This window comes from Xenopus laevis, chromosome 5S (assembly GCF_017654675.1).
Source record: "Xenopus laevis strain J_2021 chromosome 5S, Xenopus_laevis_v10.1, whole genome shotgun sequence".
NCBI classification, from domain to species: domain Eukaryota; kingdom Metazoa; phylum Chordata; class Amphibia; order Anura; family Pipidae; genus Xenopus; species Xenopus laevis.
Window position 1 is genome coordinate 77,926,615 of NC_054380.1, and position 15,420 is coordinate 77,942,034.

A 15,420-nucleotide genomic window follows, 5' to 3' on the forward strand; every position below is an offset into this window, starting at 1 on the left:
TCCTTCTTTCTTACTTCATGCTATGTTTATAAAATCAATAAAATAATAAAAGATAATCTTTCAAAAAAAAAAAAAAATTCAAGTTCGACCCTTCATAAATCAATCCCTTGGATTTTTTCAGAAATACCCAAACATTCAAAATTCAAGTTTACCCGAGATAGAAAAACTCTCATACAGCAATATTTGATTCTTACTAAATATGCCCCTATGTCTGCACTGTTCACACCTCAAAATCAGACTCCAAGCCCCTGCAATGTTAATCTATTCACACTCGGACAGAACTGGAATGTTCATATTACAGTGGACCTAATAGGTTTCCTCTGTCTCCTCCTTTACTCTCCCTGTTTCTGCCCTGTATTTTGCTGCCTGTGGATTCCATATTCTGCCTGCCCGTTTTTGCCATTCTTTGCTTGTCCTACACTGCATGTGGGAGATGAGCCTCTTGCTGGTTTATTGATATCTGGAAATAGTTGTTAGGAAGGTCCCTAAGGTGTTTCATTATGTGCTGGGGAGGCATATGGACTTAGGGTATTTCTTTTTTTGACTTTTTCACGTATGAGTGATGGTGATATCTTGTTTTGTTTTTTTTGGTGTTCTACCACCATTAATGTGGATATGGTATTATACATTTCTTGTGATAACACTGGTGTGGTTTAAAAAACTGGGAGTGGCCATCACTGGCTTTCATTGTCAGCCGTCAGACAGAAAAATTCCAGCCCTCAGTTCAGCAGAAGTTAAAGAAACAGTAACACCAAAAAATGAAAGTGTTTTAAAGGATTGAAAATATCATGTTGTGTTGCCCTGCACTGGTAAAACTGATGTGTTTGCTTCAGAAACACTACTATAGTTCACATAAACGAACGGCTGTGAACGGATATTGGAATAACCCTATATGGCACAGGGTAAATAGTGCCCTGCTCTGTAACCTGAGCCTTTATCTCAGGGCAACATTGCATTGTATTTGTATTACTTTAAAACACTTTCAGTTTTTGATGTTACTGTTCCTTTAAACAGAACTGAGTCGAGAGTTTAGTTTTTGTACACCAACACTTTAGGAAAAAGTGATTCATTATCTGAATTATTGACTGCTGCATATCTTTCCATCTGACTATCTAGTTAAAGATATTCCTTTTTTTATTGACACTGTGAAAACGCTTGTCTTTCCTATATAGTCTTCAGATTACCCTGTTCTCAGCTTTGACGGAAGAAAGAGGATGATTCTCAGCACCATCTCTTGGATGGGAGGAAAAAATCCATTCTTGGGAATTGCTTACATTACCGTGGGCTCAATATGCTTTTTTCTTGGAGTTGTACTGTTTATTATACATCACAAATATGGAAACCGTAACAATAGCGCTGATATTCCCAATTAACTGTCGGTACAGTTCTACTTGCATGTATATCTGGGCAAATTCCACACTGCACAAAACCTGTATGCTATTTTCCAGCTGTAGTATTTTTAATGAGTGGGCACACATTTTAAGTCCTTTTTATTTGTTGTAACCTGGAAAAACTAGTAAAGTATTGACAAAGTATGAAATATCAGAACTAAACTTGTGCTTTGTTTCAAATACATATTCGTTATTTTGTTCTGTTTACTATATATGGATTTGCCAGACAGTATACATGTATAGTGTACAGGTATGGGATCCGTTATCCGGAAACCCATTATCCAGAAAGCTCAGAATTACGGAAAGGCCGTCTCCCATAGACTCCTTTTTATCCAAATTTTTAAAAATGATTTCCTTTTTCTCTGTAATAATAAAACAGTAGCTTGTACTTGATCCAAACTAAGAAATAATTAATCCTTATTGGAAGCAAAACCAGTCTAATGGGTTTATTTAATGTTCACATGATTTTCTAGTAGACTTAAGATCCACATCACAGAAAGATCCATTATCTGTAAAACCCCAGGTTCCGAGCATTCTGGATAACCGGTCCTATACCTGTATTAGCTGGGTTTTTTTTAATTAAAAAAAACAAAAACCTAAAATGTTTCCCCCCCCCTCTGATATCCCCTTTATGACCTAAATATGTATATACATTAGTGTTTTTTATGGATACAGTGTGCTTGTAAAATAATTCAAAATCAGCTAGGGATAAATATTTGAAAAGGAGATTTCCACAGCTGCCTACTCTCACTTAGTGTTTAGGATTAAATAAACCCCCATGCCGTCATTGTTTAATTTTACTGTGCTATGTAATTTCATAAACTTGAGAGAATTTTTCTTTAACACTGAAAGACTGTTACAGTGATACCCACTCCCATATGCACACTGGTTACAGATGGAAAACATGTCCGTCTAAACTAATAGACTCCATTATCACAGCATCAGATCATACAATACTTGATTGCTTCCATGGCAACCTCCCCAGAAGGAAACTGTCAGATCTCCTATACTTTGCCCAGATAGCATGTTGAATGATTATTTCTATTGGTTCTGGTTTCCATAGCTAATTTTTGATTCATTATGTCCAGAATGTAAATTATTGCTTGTGTAAATTATTGAGAGTTTATATAAAGAGAAAATGTTTAAGTGTAGGCATAGAAAAAGATGGAAAAGTGTGTAATATTGCTTGTTGATCTAACTGGTCTCTTGGTTAATTACCAGTACTATGCAAACCAAATTAGTTCTGTTGACAGGTAATTCATTTTATTTTGGCAAAGTAAGATATTTAGACTAACAAATGTAACATATCACTTTATCTTGCAGGGGTTCTTTTTGCTTATATCCCCACATTCTTTAGTTTGCACTAAACACTGTCCTGCCTTGTTAAAACAGTATAGATGTAGATTTTGTTTTCATAATTAATGCAGAATCCTGTAAGATGCTCCAGACTGCTAGTGGTTCTTGTTCTGCACTAGAAGACAAGAATTTCTGTTTCGATAACCTGGAAATTCAGCTCTTAAAGGGGTTGTTCACCCTTGAGTTAACTTTTAGTATGATGTAGAGAGTGATATTCGGAGACAATTTGCCATTGGTTTTCATTTTTTATTATTTGTTGTTTTTTGAGTTATTTAGCTTTTTATTCAGTAGTTTTCCAGTTTGCCGTTTCAGTAATCTGGTTGCTAGGGTCCAAATGACCCTAGCAACCATGCATTTATCTCAATAAGAGACTGGAATATGAATAGGAGAGGCCTGATTGGAAAGATGAATAATTAAAAGTAGCAATAGCAATCATTTGTAGCCTTACAGAGCATTTGTTTTTTTTAGATGGGGTCATTTGAAAGCTGGAAACAGTCAGAAGAAGAAGGCAAATAATGCAAAAACTATAAAAAAAAATAAACATTGAAGACCAAGTGGCTTAGAATTGGCCAATCTATAACATACTAAAAGTTAACTGAATGGTGAACCACCCCTGTAAAGTTTCATGGAGCAGCTTTTTTTTGCTACCCCTGGTAACTCTATGTGCACTGCTGCTTGAGGTGAGTTTCTCAGGTCGCCTCATTGGCTCAATGTCCCTGACATTGTCCCAAGCCATGAGCCTGGTATCCCTTACTCAATTGTTTCTAGTGAGATTAATGGAGATTTTATGTGTATACATTAGTCATATGTGGGCTGACCCAAAACCCGCAGGGACCTGCCAGTTTACTGTAGGTTGGGCAGGGTTGGGTAGTAGTGTATAGAGAGACGACCTGGGTCCTTCAATATTTAGCGGGTTTGAATTTGGTGCAGGTTAAAGGTTTTGTGGGTTGACCCGCACATCATTAGTATACATATATGCTCCTGACATTTTTCTTGGAAACCCCCCCCTCATCCAGTTTCTAGCCTTATAAGAACTTTATCCACCTCAATATTGCCATTCATGTAATTAAAACCAAGCAGTGGAACATTCAAACATGCTATGAAAACAGTTATGCTAACTTCTTTATAAAAAATATGTGTTTTGAATCATTAGAATAGCTTATTGTTTCTGAAGTGAAGCCTGATGGCATTACATAAATGGCTCTTGTGCCGGCATGAGATTGGGAATTACTAATGTATGTATATATAGTATTGTTTCTGCCACAGCACGTTTAAACAGGTAGTTTAACTTGTATATTATGTACTTGGTCCTGGGTCTTCTATAAATAGTTAAAAACAATGATGTGAATATTTTGTGGAGTTAAATATCTGATTTGTCTCAAAGGAATTGTTCATTATAAAAACTGGGTAAATAGGCTGTGCAAAATAAATGTTTCTAATATAATTAGTAGCTAAATGTAATGTATAAAGGCTGGAGTGACTGGATGTCTAACATAATAGCCAGAACACTACTTCCTGCTTTCAGCTCTTTTGGTTTCTACTGATTGGTTACCAGTGACTTGAGGGGGTCACAACTGTTTGCTTTTGAATCTGACCTGCATTCTGTGGACCAATTGCAAACTCACTGAACTGTTTTGTCCCATGTGGTCCCCTTAAAATGACTGACTAACTCTGAGATAGAGCGCTATTTTTTGCTAACTATGTTAGAAACATATTTTTATTTTTAACAGCCTATTTAATTACCCAGTTTTTATTTTTACACTGAACTGTTCCTTTAAAGGGGTTATTCACCTTTAAATTAACTTTTCGTGTGATTTAGAGAGTGATGTTCTGAGACCATTTGCAATTGGTTTTCATTTTTTATTATTTATGGTTTTTGAGTTATTTAACTTTTTATGCAGCAGCTCTCCAGTTTGCAATTCCAGCAATGTGGTTGCTATGGTCCAAATTACACTAGCAACCATGTATTGATTGCCATACAAAGCTGGAATATGAATAGCAGAGGGCCTGAATAGAAAGATGAGTAATAAAAAGTAGCAACAACAATACATTTTCAGACATTTTTAGATGGGGTCAGTGACCCCCATTTGAAAGCAGGAAAGAATCCGAAGAAAAAGGTAAACTATTAAAAAACTATAAAAAATAAATAATGAAGACCAATTGAAACGTTGCTTAGAAGTGGCCATTCAAAGTTGACTTAAAGGTGAACCACCCCTTTAACTTTATTTTAACGTTTTAATATTAAAGGAGAAGTTCACCCAAAATAAACTTTACCGACACATTATGTTCCAAAAACGATATTAAGGACTAGAGCACTGTAAATATTTCCTACAACAGGAGAGCAGCCAGTATCCACCAATTGCATCCTTGTAGATAATTTAATACACTGGAAGAAATGTTCCTTTTAATAATGTTGCTCTTCAGTTTGACATTTAAATAGCTATGTTTGCTAGGGTCACTGAACATAGCAACCACGTCTTAAAGGAACAGTAACCCCAAAAATGAAAGTGTTTTAAAGGTATGACAATATAATGTATTGTTGCCCTACAACTGGTAAAACTGGTGTGTTTGCTTCAAAAACTGTACTGTAGTTTATATACAGGAGCTGCTGTGTAGCCATAGGGACAGTCATACAAGCACAGGATATACAGTAGATACAGATAAGTTCTGAATCCCATTGTATACTACAGAGCTTATCTGTTATCTGCTGTGTATCCTGTGCCTTTTCTCATTTTTAGCTTTGGATGTCCCCCCCATGGCTATACAGCAGTTGGTTTATATAAACTATAGTAGTGTTTCTAAAGCAAACACACCAGCTTTACCAGTTCAGCAGAACAGTACATAATATTTTCATTACATTTTTATTTTTTGGTGTTACTGTTCTTTTTACAATGTGTATCTGAACATCAGTGTGTCCAAATTGATTTTAAGATGAACTTCACCTTAAACTTTATTTTTTCCTCCTAACATTCCTTTCTACCTCTGGATTATTTGTAGGCGTTGACCATATTTATCCCAAGTTACTTCAGTACCTTCTAAAAAAACTTTTTTTTTAAAAATTTAACAAAAACATTTATTGCATTCACTTAAACCGAATCATTTGGTTAGAGATCGACTTACACATTATGCCAAGTTGGGGTCGACAAAAAAAACATTCCCACTGACCAGAATGTGTTTTGTTGTTAGCCTAAACACTATTATTGATTGCAAGAATTACTTTTGGCATTACATTTATCAATGCTGTATGAGGTAGAGAAAGGAAATTGTTCAGGCTCAATTGTTTGCAGTCTAATAGATGTAATGGAGGGGTAGTGAGGTCTTTGTTGCCACTGTTAAAAAATGTCTGTGTTTAGCTTATTATTGTCCCATTATTTTTGTTTTTTGCCTGTCAATAAAAACTTATTGAAAGTGTGTTTTGTCTTACTGTCATTTTTGTTGTGAATTGTATTAAATTACTGTATTAAATTACAATAATTTATAAGTTTTGAGAGGTTTCTTTTTTTTTCCCTAAGCAAAAGAACATCAGAGCAGCCTCTTGTTTCTCCTGACAATGTCCTTGACTACTTGGTGATCATAATAGTCAAAAAAACTGACCAGCAGGTGGTGCTGTTCTAACAATTTATTGATATTAACAGTACATGTATCTCTTAATATATTGGAATAAAAAAAAAATTAACAAATGTATATTGCAAATTTTTTTAGAATAGTACCTTCATCAATTTTATATTCACTTATTTTAAAGATTACTTACTTATGCTTTATGGTGTAGGCTGGGTTTCTGGTTTGGCATCTAGACAGGGAGCCCAAATGTTTCAAATTTCCCTGGGCAGCCTCTGGCTTCATAGGTTAATTTAACCAGTGGGAGAGCTTTTGCTATCCAGGTACTGTAGGCAATTGAGTCACCATCCACCTGGTCACTGAATTTTTTTTAGCACAATATAAAAGTTGTTGTGTTCGTGATCTACGATTAAGGGCAGCATTTTGTTTGCTAACCCCAGTAAGCAGACCTCTGGCTAAAAGGGCCTGGAAAGTCCAGTTCAAAAACCATATATTCCTCCACCTCCTCTCCAATATGTGCCAAGGTGTTAACAGAACCAGGTCATATCATAGAAGGTAACTTTCTCTAGACCTTTATAACACATGGCACTAGGATAGTTGGTATTTTTGTTTTCTGGTAAAATGTGAAATTATACTGTGTGAAATTGCAAATGGGTCAATCATGATTTTTGCCATCCAATCTGTGGTTCTACAGAGCTGTCAACCTTTGAAGATCTCGTCAGGGGATCCTGCATGCGCACAACCCCTCATGAATCCATAGATCCCGTGATACTGCGCATGTGCACATCGAATTTTTGACCCAAAATTGTCTGAAACTGAGGGAATGCTTAGGAGTGGCGGGAGACCGGTGGACAGTGCCCAAAACTTTTTTGGGTTAACAACTCTGTCCCAGATCATTCCTTAAATGTTCCGCTCTCATGCCTGCCTGTCGGTCCGGTCATTTGCAGAAGACTGATATCACTCACCCATGATGTATAAGAAGTTCAGCAGCTTGAAGATGAGATGGCACAGGCCTGCAGCATGCATGTAAAATGCTTGAGAGGCCACACCTGTGGAGAGGGGGCCATATTGCATCCGTTCTTCCAGCCATTTAAAGACAGTGTTGGACTGGCCCACCAGGATACCAAGAAAACTCCCAGGGGTCCCAGGTGTCAGGGGGGGCCGTGTGCTGCTGAAGCTTTGGCCTATTTCATTGCCATTTCCTATTTCTTTGAGAACAAAGACATACCTCCCAACATTTTGGAATTAAAAAGAGGGACAAAAAATGTTTTTGCATGCAGCGCAGCATTTTTTTTACCACACCCCTTTCTGTGGCCACACCCCCCTAATTACCATGTTCATTTTACAAAATGAGGCAGGTTATGAAAGTTTGAAAATAATTCTCCTTATCTAAACTGTTTTTTTGTGTCTCAAAATTGTTACAAAGTATCATATTTGCACCTGTTAGGTGTTCTGTGGTCTGCTAAAAGCCAATTAAGTTAGAAACTTTGTTTCTTTTTTTGGCTGTTCAGTGAGGAGAAAATAGGGACTTTCCAGTACAAATGAGGGACTGTAGATTGAGCTGTCAAAAGAGGGACTGTCCCTCCAAAAAAGGGACAGATGGGAGGTATGCAAAGAGGCTAAATAGATGGAATAATAGATTATAGTATGTAAAGAATAGAGACTAGGAGAATAGAGGTTGCGTGAGGAGAAGTATAATTAAGTACTGAGAGTGGGCCCTTGGTGTCCCAGTGGTGACACTGTTTAAAGACAGTGGTTGTGTAACAAGCAGCAGTAGAATGGAAAATGTGACAATTTGGTGTTCTAAGCATCAGAAGTGATACACTATCCTGTGTTTTCATACCATTCATCATGTTCTATTTAGCAGGTCTCATTTTAGAGGCTAGCTGTTCTGTTATGACCATGGGTCGTATTTTAAAACCTTGTTATTCTTTAGAGGCAGCTCTTCCGGGATGTTAAAATATAACTAAAGGCAATTACGCTCGAGAGATTCCATGTCCAGTCAGACTCGTTATATATTAGTATGTGCATTGAAATGTCCGGCCATATTTGATACTGGCTAAAAGCCTTATTAGGACGGAACTCTTGATTCATACCATCCTGCCCGGAACCTTAACATTTGCTCAACCCTGCAAGTGAATGCATGTCAGGCTACCACTATAAAACCCAAAGCGGAACTCGTTCCATTCAATATCGTTTTCCGACGACCTCGCGCTTGACATTTGCCCTTATTAGATCGTACAAGCACGCCTTTCCCGTGACGCGCCACCGTTTCCGGTTTAAGTTTACTTCCTTTTCCGCCGGCCTAGTGTCCTTGTCTTTTCTCGGGTTATAGGTTGTGTGCGGAGTAAGAGAAGAAGCATCATAATGCTGCGCAATTTACTGGTAATGATTTGCTTCCTTGGACATCTTTGTCGTGCTTTAGGCGAGAGACCTGGGTGGGATAGTTACAGACTGATAACTGAAAGGAATATGACTGTCTGTGTAGCCCTCAATGACACTGGGAAATTGCTAGCAGTATTGCTTCTTATTGAGTGTATTGCCGGCATTTTGTCATTCTGCCCTGAAATGCAAAGGGAAATCTCATGTGCTAACCTGCGCCTCTTCTTTACTTATCTGTCTCCTGTCATAATAACCCAATATATATATATATATATATATATATATATATATATATATATATATATATATATATATATATATAGATAATGCAAGGATCAGCACACTCGTTTGTAGAAAAGCAAAGTGTATTTTATTTCAACACAGCATTGTGTCCAACGTTTCGGTTCCTCCTGGGAACCTTTATCCCAGGAGGAACCGAAACGTTGGACACAATGCTGTGTTGAAATAAAATACACTTTGCTTTTCTACAAACGAGTGTGCTGATCCTTGCATTATCTGTATCATTAATTTGATCCTGCACCTCAAACTCATACAAGTATCGAGTGCTGATACCCACAGGACGCATATATATATATATATATATATATATATATATATATATATATATATATATACTGTATATACATGTCAGCTTCGTTTTGTCTCTGTGTAAAGGAACCTTATCACAAAGCTATTTCTATACAGATATATATATATATATATATGATGTTTCCTTGGGGCAGGGACCTCATTTCCAACGATGTATCGACTGCTGGAAGCTCTTAAAGGGATACGGTCATGGGGAAATAATTTTTTTTCAAAATGAATCAGTTAATAGTGCTGCTCCAGCAGAATTGTGCACTGAAATCCATTTCTCAAAAGAGCAAATGGATTTTTTTTTTTATTCAATTTTGAAATCTAACATGGGGCTAGACATTTTGTCAATTTCCCAGCTGCCCCAAGTCATGTGACTTGTGCTCTGATAAACTTCAATCACTCTTTACGGCTGTACTGCAAGTTGGAGAGATACCCCTGTCTGTGTTAGACCTTGTATAGCACTGCGTACACTTGTGGTGTTGTATATAAATACATATATACATGTACATTATCTAGAAATGACGTATTCTGCCACCTGAGCAGCTGCATTGCTGTACATTTGTCTTGCATGACCTAATGTGGTTGCTCATTGAACAGAACATGTCCTCGTTTCCACTGAATATTAGATACTCGCTCTTAAATCGTTTTGGAAATCATTTGACGTTTGTAAATTTTATACATTGTCAATAAGTTGTTCCCCCCCTCCCCCCCTGTTTATTATTACAATGATTCTACTGTTTTTTATCTTATTTAATTTATTGACAATAACTAGAACATAGTTGAATCCCGAGAGGTTTTGAACATGTTTAATGTATGAACATCTTTGCTGTGTACATTAGATTTACCTTGTAGTCTCTGCAGTGTACGTGCAGTTTCCTCACTTCCTGGTTTTTTATTATTCATGTCATTTGGTTGTGGGAGGGGGCAGGTTGCAAGTTCACTTGATTGTTCTGTGCTGAACGTTGCTAGTATTGCGATATATTAGGAATACTAATTTACTTTTTGCATTCGTTTTCATCTTAAAACACTTATTTTAGAAGCTATTCATAGTGGGGTTTTCAAATATGCCGTGGGGTAGGTGTGAAAGTATCCCGAATATAGAAGTATAAAAGAGAGCACACTTACAACTGCTGCAGTGGAACAATTGTACCTCCAAGTGTTTGTTATGGACTGGCTGTTCTCTACAGTTATTGACTAGTCACCTTTAAGATAACTTTGTATGATGTTGAGAGGGATATTCTGAGACCATTTGCAATATTTATTTATTATTTGTGTTTTTTTTTTAGTTATTTAGCTTTTTATTCAGCAGCTCTCCAGTTTTCCTTTTCAACAATCTGGTTGCTAGGGTCCAAATTACCCTAGCAACCATGCACTGATCTGAATAAGAGAATAGGAAAGGCCTGAATAGAAAGACGAGTAATAAAAAGTAGCAAAAACAATACATGTGTGGCCTTCAGCGCATTTGTTTTTAAGATTGGGTCAATGACCCCCATTTGAAAGCTGAAAAGAGCCCGAAGAAGAAGGCAAATAGTTAAACCTATAAATAATGAAGACCTATTGAACAATTGGCCATTCTATAACATACTAAAAGTTAACTTAAAGGAGAACCACTACTTTAAGGTACCTTTGTCACATTTCAGCAGTTGTGATCCCCCTTTTCTCCTGTCTAACTAGCAGTTAGGCAGGTTAGATAGATAGATAGATAGATAGATAGATAGACGTGTCTTTTTTTAAACCTATGTTACTATGTAATGGGCACAATACTGTGTCAAATATTAATGGTCATACAAAATGAAGTATTTAAATGTCGTTTATTACTTTCATTCATGTTTTTGAGAAATTAAAGGGTTGCAAAACCTTCTTAAACAGTGGCTGTTTTTTTTTTGTTTTTTTGGATTTTGGAGGAGCAACAGCATGGTGGCATTTGTTAAAAGGGTAGTAAATACCAACGTATTTTTTTTTTTTTAACATGAGAAAAATACATTTACACTGAAAATGCGTTATGCTTATTTTTATTTATTTAAAAATCTATTTTTCTATTGTTTTTGTTTTTTATTATAAAACATTGTTTGCTTTAATTAAAAGACACATAATGAGCTGTGTATAAACAGCCCCCACCCTTCACCCACTTGTCACTGTTTTGGCTTACAGATGAGCAGAAGTCCATTAAGCAGGGGCTTTATCTGAATGATAATCCAGTGACTAAAATAGGATTGTTGCTACCATTATGTTTTTGTTTTGTTTGCAGATTGGACAAATTGCTATAACCGTAACACATTAATGACTTGTTTAAGTTTTTTGTGTTACTTAAATGAAGTGACTGTGCCATCCAGTCCACTAATATATTTAACAAAAGCACATGTAAAAAGGGTTTACTTTATGTATAAATTAGGTGTTATCCCACCCTCCACCTTCAAAGTACTCATGAATTTGCACAAATTGTTTATCTCCTCTGTATTATTAGGCTCTCCGCCAGATTTCCCAGCGGACCATCAGCAGCTCTACCAGGAGATCTCTGCAAAACAAAGTGCCAGAAAAGCAGAAGATTTTCCAGGTGCCAAGTGAAATAATCTCATTTAACCATAGACTATTGTTTGTGTCACAAAATCATGGAAATTTAGAAAACTTTTTTTTTTCAGGAAGATAATGGCATTCCGGTTTACCTGAAGGGGGGTGTTGGTGATGCACTGCTCTATAGACTGACCATGGCTCTTACAGTTTTGGGTAAATAACAATTTAAAGCTTTCTTATATGTTTCAAAGTAAAAACAAGTACATATTTTATTGGTAATATCAAATGGTTAGTTTTGCTGGATTTCTCCATAGTAAGTTCAGGTCAAACACTTTGTGTGCTGCCCCCTCACCTTTGGGAATCACATGGGACTTAAGTCCATATTTAGCCTTGTAGAAGCCAGTATTTTATCTGAAATATAATTATTGTGTCCAAGCTCAATCAATCTGTTTTATCTACAGGTGAGCTTACAGCAGGAACCTGCTATATGTACCTTTTGTTACTGTTTGGGTAAATGTGCAGTTACCAGATCCTTTAGCCCCTGCATTCTCATCACTTGTCAGCTACTTTTCCTATTATTGCTCACATTGACCATTGTTAATATAGACGGCTCCAACATGTTACTAGATCAGTGTCACCTTTGGGCTTACAGTGCACTTTGCTATCTCTGGGTTCCCTTTAAACACACACACATATAGATAGATAGATAGATAGATAGATAGATAGATAGATAGATAGATAGATGAACTTATAAAAAGTTGTATGACCAAAGTCTCTTCCCCTTTGTTATCTAACCCGACAGTCCTCGTTTCTCCTTGAGTAAAAAGCAGTAATCCAAGATTTTTTAAGGGTCAGTGTGTGGCTATTAGATGGGTACTTACAGACATTTAAGTCTAACACATGCACATTAAGATTTGTAGAAAATGAAGCTGTAGAATATTTGTAGCTGGATTGGTTTTTACTGTTCTAAAATAAAAAGGATTTTGCACTATATTTGCGCATTTTTAACCTCCTCCAGCTACAAAGAATATTCTACAGCTTCATTTTCTACAAATCTTGATGTGCATGTGTTAGACTTAAACATCTGTAAGTACCCATCTAATAGCCACACGTGGTGAATCATAAAGGGTTACTGCACCAAAGAGTTTATTTTGGTTGTGGAACTACAACTCTCAGTAAATACTACACTATATAAAAATATATTCATCATATTTTTCCCCTGAGCTTTGAATTAGCGCTGACCCTTAAAAAAATCTTGGATTCCCTTTAAACACAGAAAGGTGAGGTTCATATAGATAGGTGTATGTTATAACCTTTCAGGTAGAGCAGATTGAGCGGACTGTAAAAGCTGCTGGTGGCCTCTGCTAGAAATATACAAATAGTCATATACTGCTTGCGGCTTACAGGGCCTAGAGCTTCCATATTCTGAGTAGGCATACTGCTTAGGTGGTGATTAATGGTGGCCATACACGGGCAGATAAAGCTGCCGATATCGGTCGTTTGCCGATTTGACAGCTTATCTGCCCGTGTATGGGAGCTTCCGACGGGGCTTCCCGATCGATATCTGGCCACGATATCGATCGGGAAGGTTGGATTTTTACCCGACCGACCCGTCGGAGCCCCTTGGCGCATCGTGATTCGATCGTTCGGCCGAACGTTCGGATTACCCCCAATATAGCCATGCTGTTTAGTGGCATATCGGGGAAAGATCCGCTCGTTTGGCGATGTCACTAAACGAGCAGATCTTTGAGTCTTTGGCCACCTTAAAGGAGAAATATGAAATTGAATACTATTTCAAACTATGTTCAGAATGATTTCTCTGAATGTAGTTTATTAAAGGGGTTTTTCAGCTTTAAATTAACTTTTAGTATTTAAATTACCCCAGCAAGCTTGCAATAGACTGGAATAGGAGAAGCCTAAATAGAAAGAGGAACAATAAAAAGTAACCATAAACGTGTAGCCTGACAGCATTTGTTTTTTTTTTAGATGGGTTCAGTGACCCCCATTTGAAAGCTGTAAAGAGTTAGCAGAAGAAGGCAAATAATTAAACTATAAAAAAAATAATAATAATCAAGACCAATTTGCTTATAACTGGCCATTCTACAATATACTAAAAGTTAACTATAAGTTTTTCTCTCAGAAAAAAATTGTATTTTCCCCTTTAAAACTATGCAACACTGTTTTCTATGTAATGCACTACCCCCCCCACACACCCCCCACACACACCCCCCACACACACCCCCCCCCCCCCCACACACCCCCCCCCCCCCCCCCCACACACACACACACACACACACACTTGTGTGAATTTTGGCAAATGACAAAACAGCAGTGCAAAGGGAAACCCTGTAAGGGTTATATGAGAAGTACAGGGCCATCTTGTGTCCCATTAATGGGTGTAGTGGGTGCAAGGAAATTGAATAAGGGATCTATTGCATTTCAAATAAAAGACTTATGTTTTAAAGTATCATGTAGAGTGTCCAAAAATGCACACAGATTGAGAGAGAAGGAGGTGATATATGGTATCCAATAATAATGATTCCAGGATTTTTATCCTCTTAGCCCTCATGAAGAATGACGAATTACACTTCTGTACTTATGTATGAAAATTAAAATCGCACACCGGTATTGATCCTGGAATCATTATTGGATGAATAATTATTTTGACAGTGCACCCAGCTATAAACATTGGACTCATTTTTATATATAAATATGTTTTCTTTCAGGAACAGGATATGTTCTTTATGAGCTTTTCAATGCCGCTATGCCCAAGAAGAAGAAATGATTCCAATATCTTTCCAACCTGATCAAATGATGTGTCCAATTCAGTGTAAATCATCAGGGATTGTTCTTGTCCTAAGATGACTGGTCCATTTTGAGGGAACAATATTTATTGAAATGTACTGTAAAAGCTGCAGGAAATAAAGCAGTTTTACATTACTGTATTCAGTGTGTTTCTTTACATATTCTCATGCCGGGCCATTTGAATACAAATATCAAAAGTGCTCTGGAAGAAGTTTTATTTTTATTTATGTTTTCCAAGGATCTTTCACTAACTGTGTTAATTCCATATTGAAGATTTCCCCTATTACACTATGGTGGTTATTTACTAAAATCTGAAAATTTCTCACTTTTCTTAAAACACTTCCACCAAGCTCCTATCCACATTTTTAACGTATTTATCAAATTTACTCGAAAAACTGGTGTGAACGAAATTGTGAAAACACTGTACCATTTTTTTCGGATTTGACGCCCAGGAATCTCAAATTAATCGCATCATGGGCAGCTCATGATATATTCCAACTGTAAACAGGATATCTGTCATTGACTTCTTCATGACCTCGGCAGGTTTGAGATGGAGTACTTTTTTATTCAGACTTTTAACAGCATTGGGGTTTAAGAAATCAAAAAAAAAAAAAAATCTGAAATAATGGTGTATTCCCCTTAAAAACCAGAAAAAATTTGACTTTTAGAAATAACCCCCTATGTGATCATTTAAGTGTTTCCCTTTTTCATTTAATGCTTGTACATTTCTGATCAATTTATTATTTGAGCAACTTCTGCTTGAACTTTCAAGGGTCTGAAGTAGTGTAAAATAATGGCAGCAAATCTTTGTCATTTACAT

General features: G+C 36.7%; 2 protein-coding genes across 2 annotated transcripts in view; both read left to right on the forward strand.

Moving 5' to 3' along the window:
* Positions 1-6,158, forward strand: part of tmem30a.S (transmembrane protein 30A S homeolog) — a 29,224-nt gene extending 23,066 nt beyond the window's left edge. Inside the window, exon 7 of the mRNA XM_041564670.1 lies at positions 1,180-6,158. Coding sequence (XP_041420604.1) covers positions 1,180-1,373 — 194 coding nt within the window. The 3' untranslated portion in view covers positions 1,374-6,158. The remainder of the gene's footprint in view (positions 1-1,179) is intronic.
* A 2,454-nt stretch (positions 6,159-8,612) lies between these two features.
* Positions 8,613-14,733, forward strand: cox7a2.S (cytochrome c oxidase subunit 7A2 S homeolog). The gene is given in 4 exon segments (NM_001093888.2): positions 8,613-8,690; positions 11,749-11,838; positions 11,924-12,008; positions 14,522-14,733. Coding segments are annotated over 4 exon segments (252 nt in total). The 5' UTR covers positions 8,613-8,672; the 3' UTR covers positions 14,581-14,733.
* The last annotated feature ends 687 nt before the right edge of the window (positions 14,734-15,420 follow it).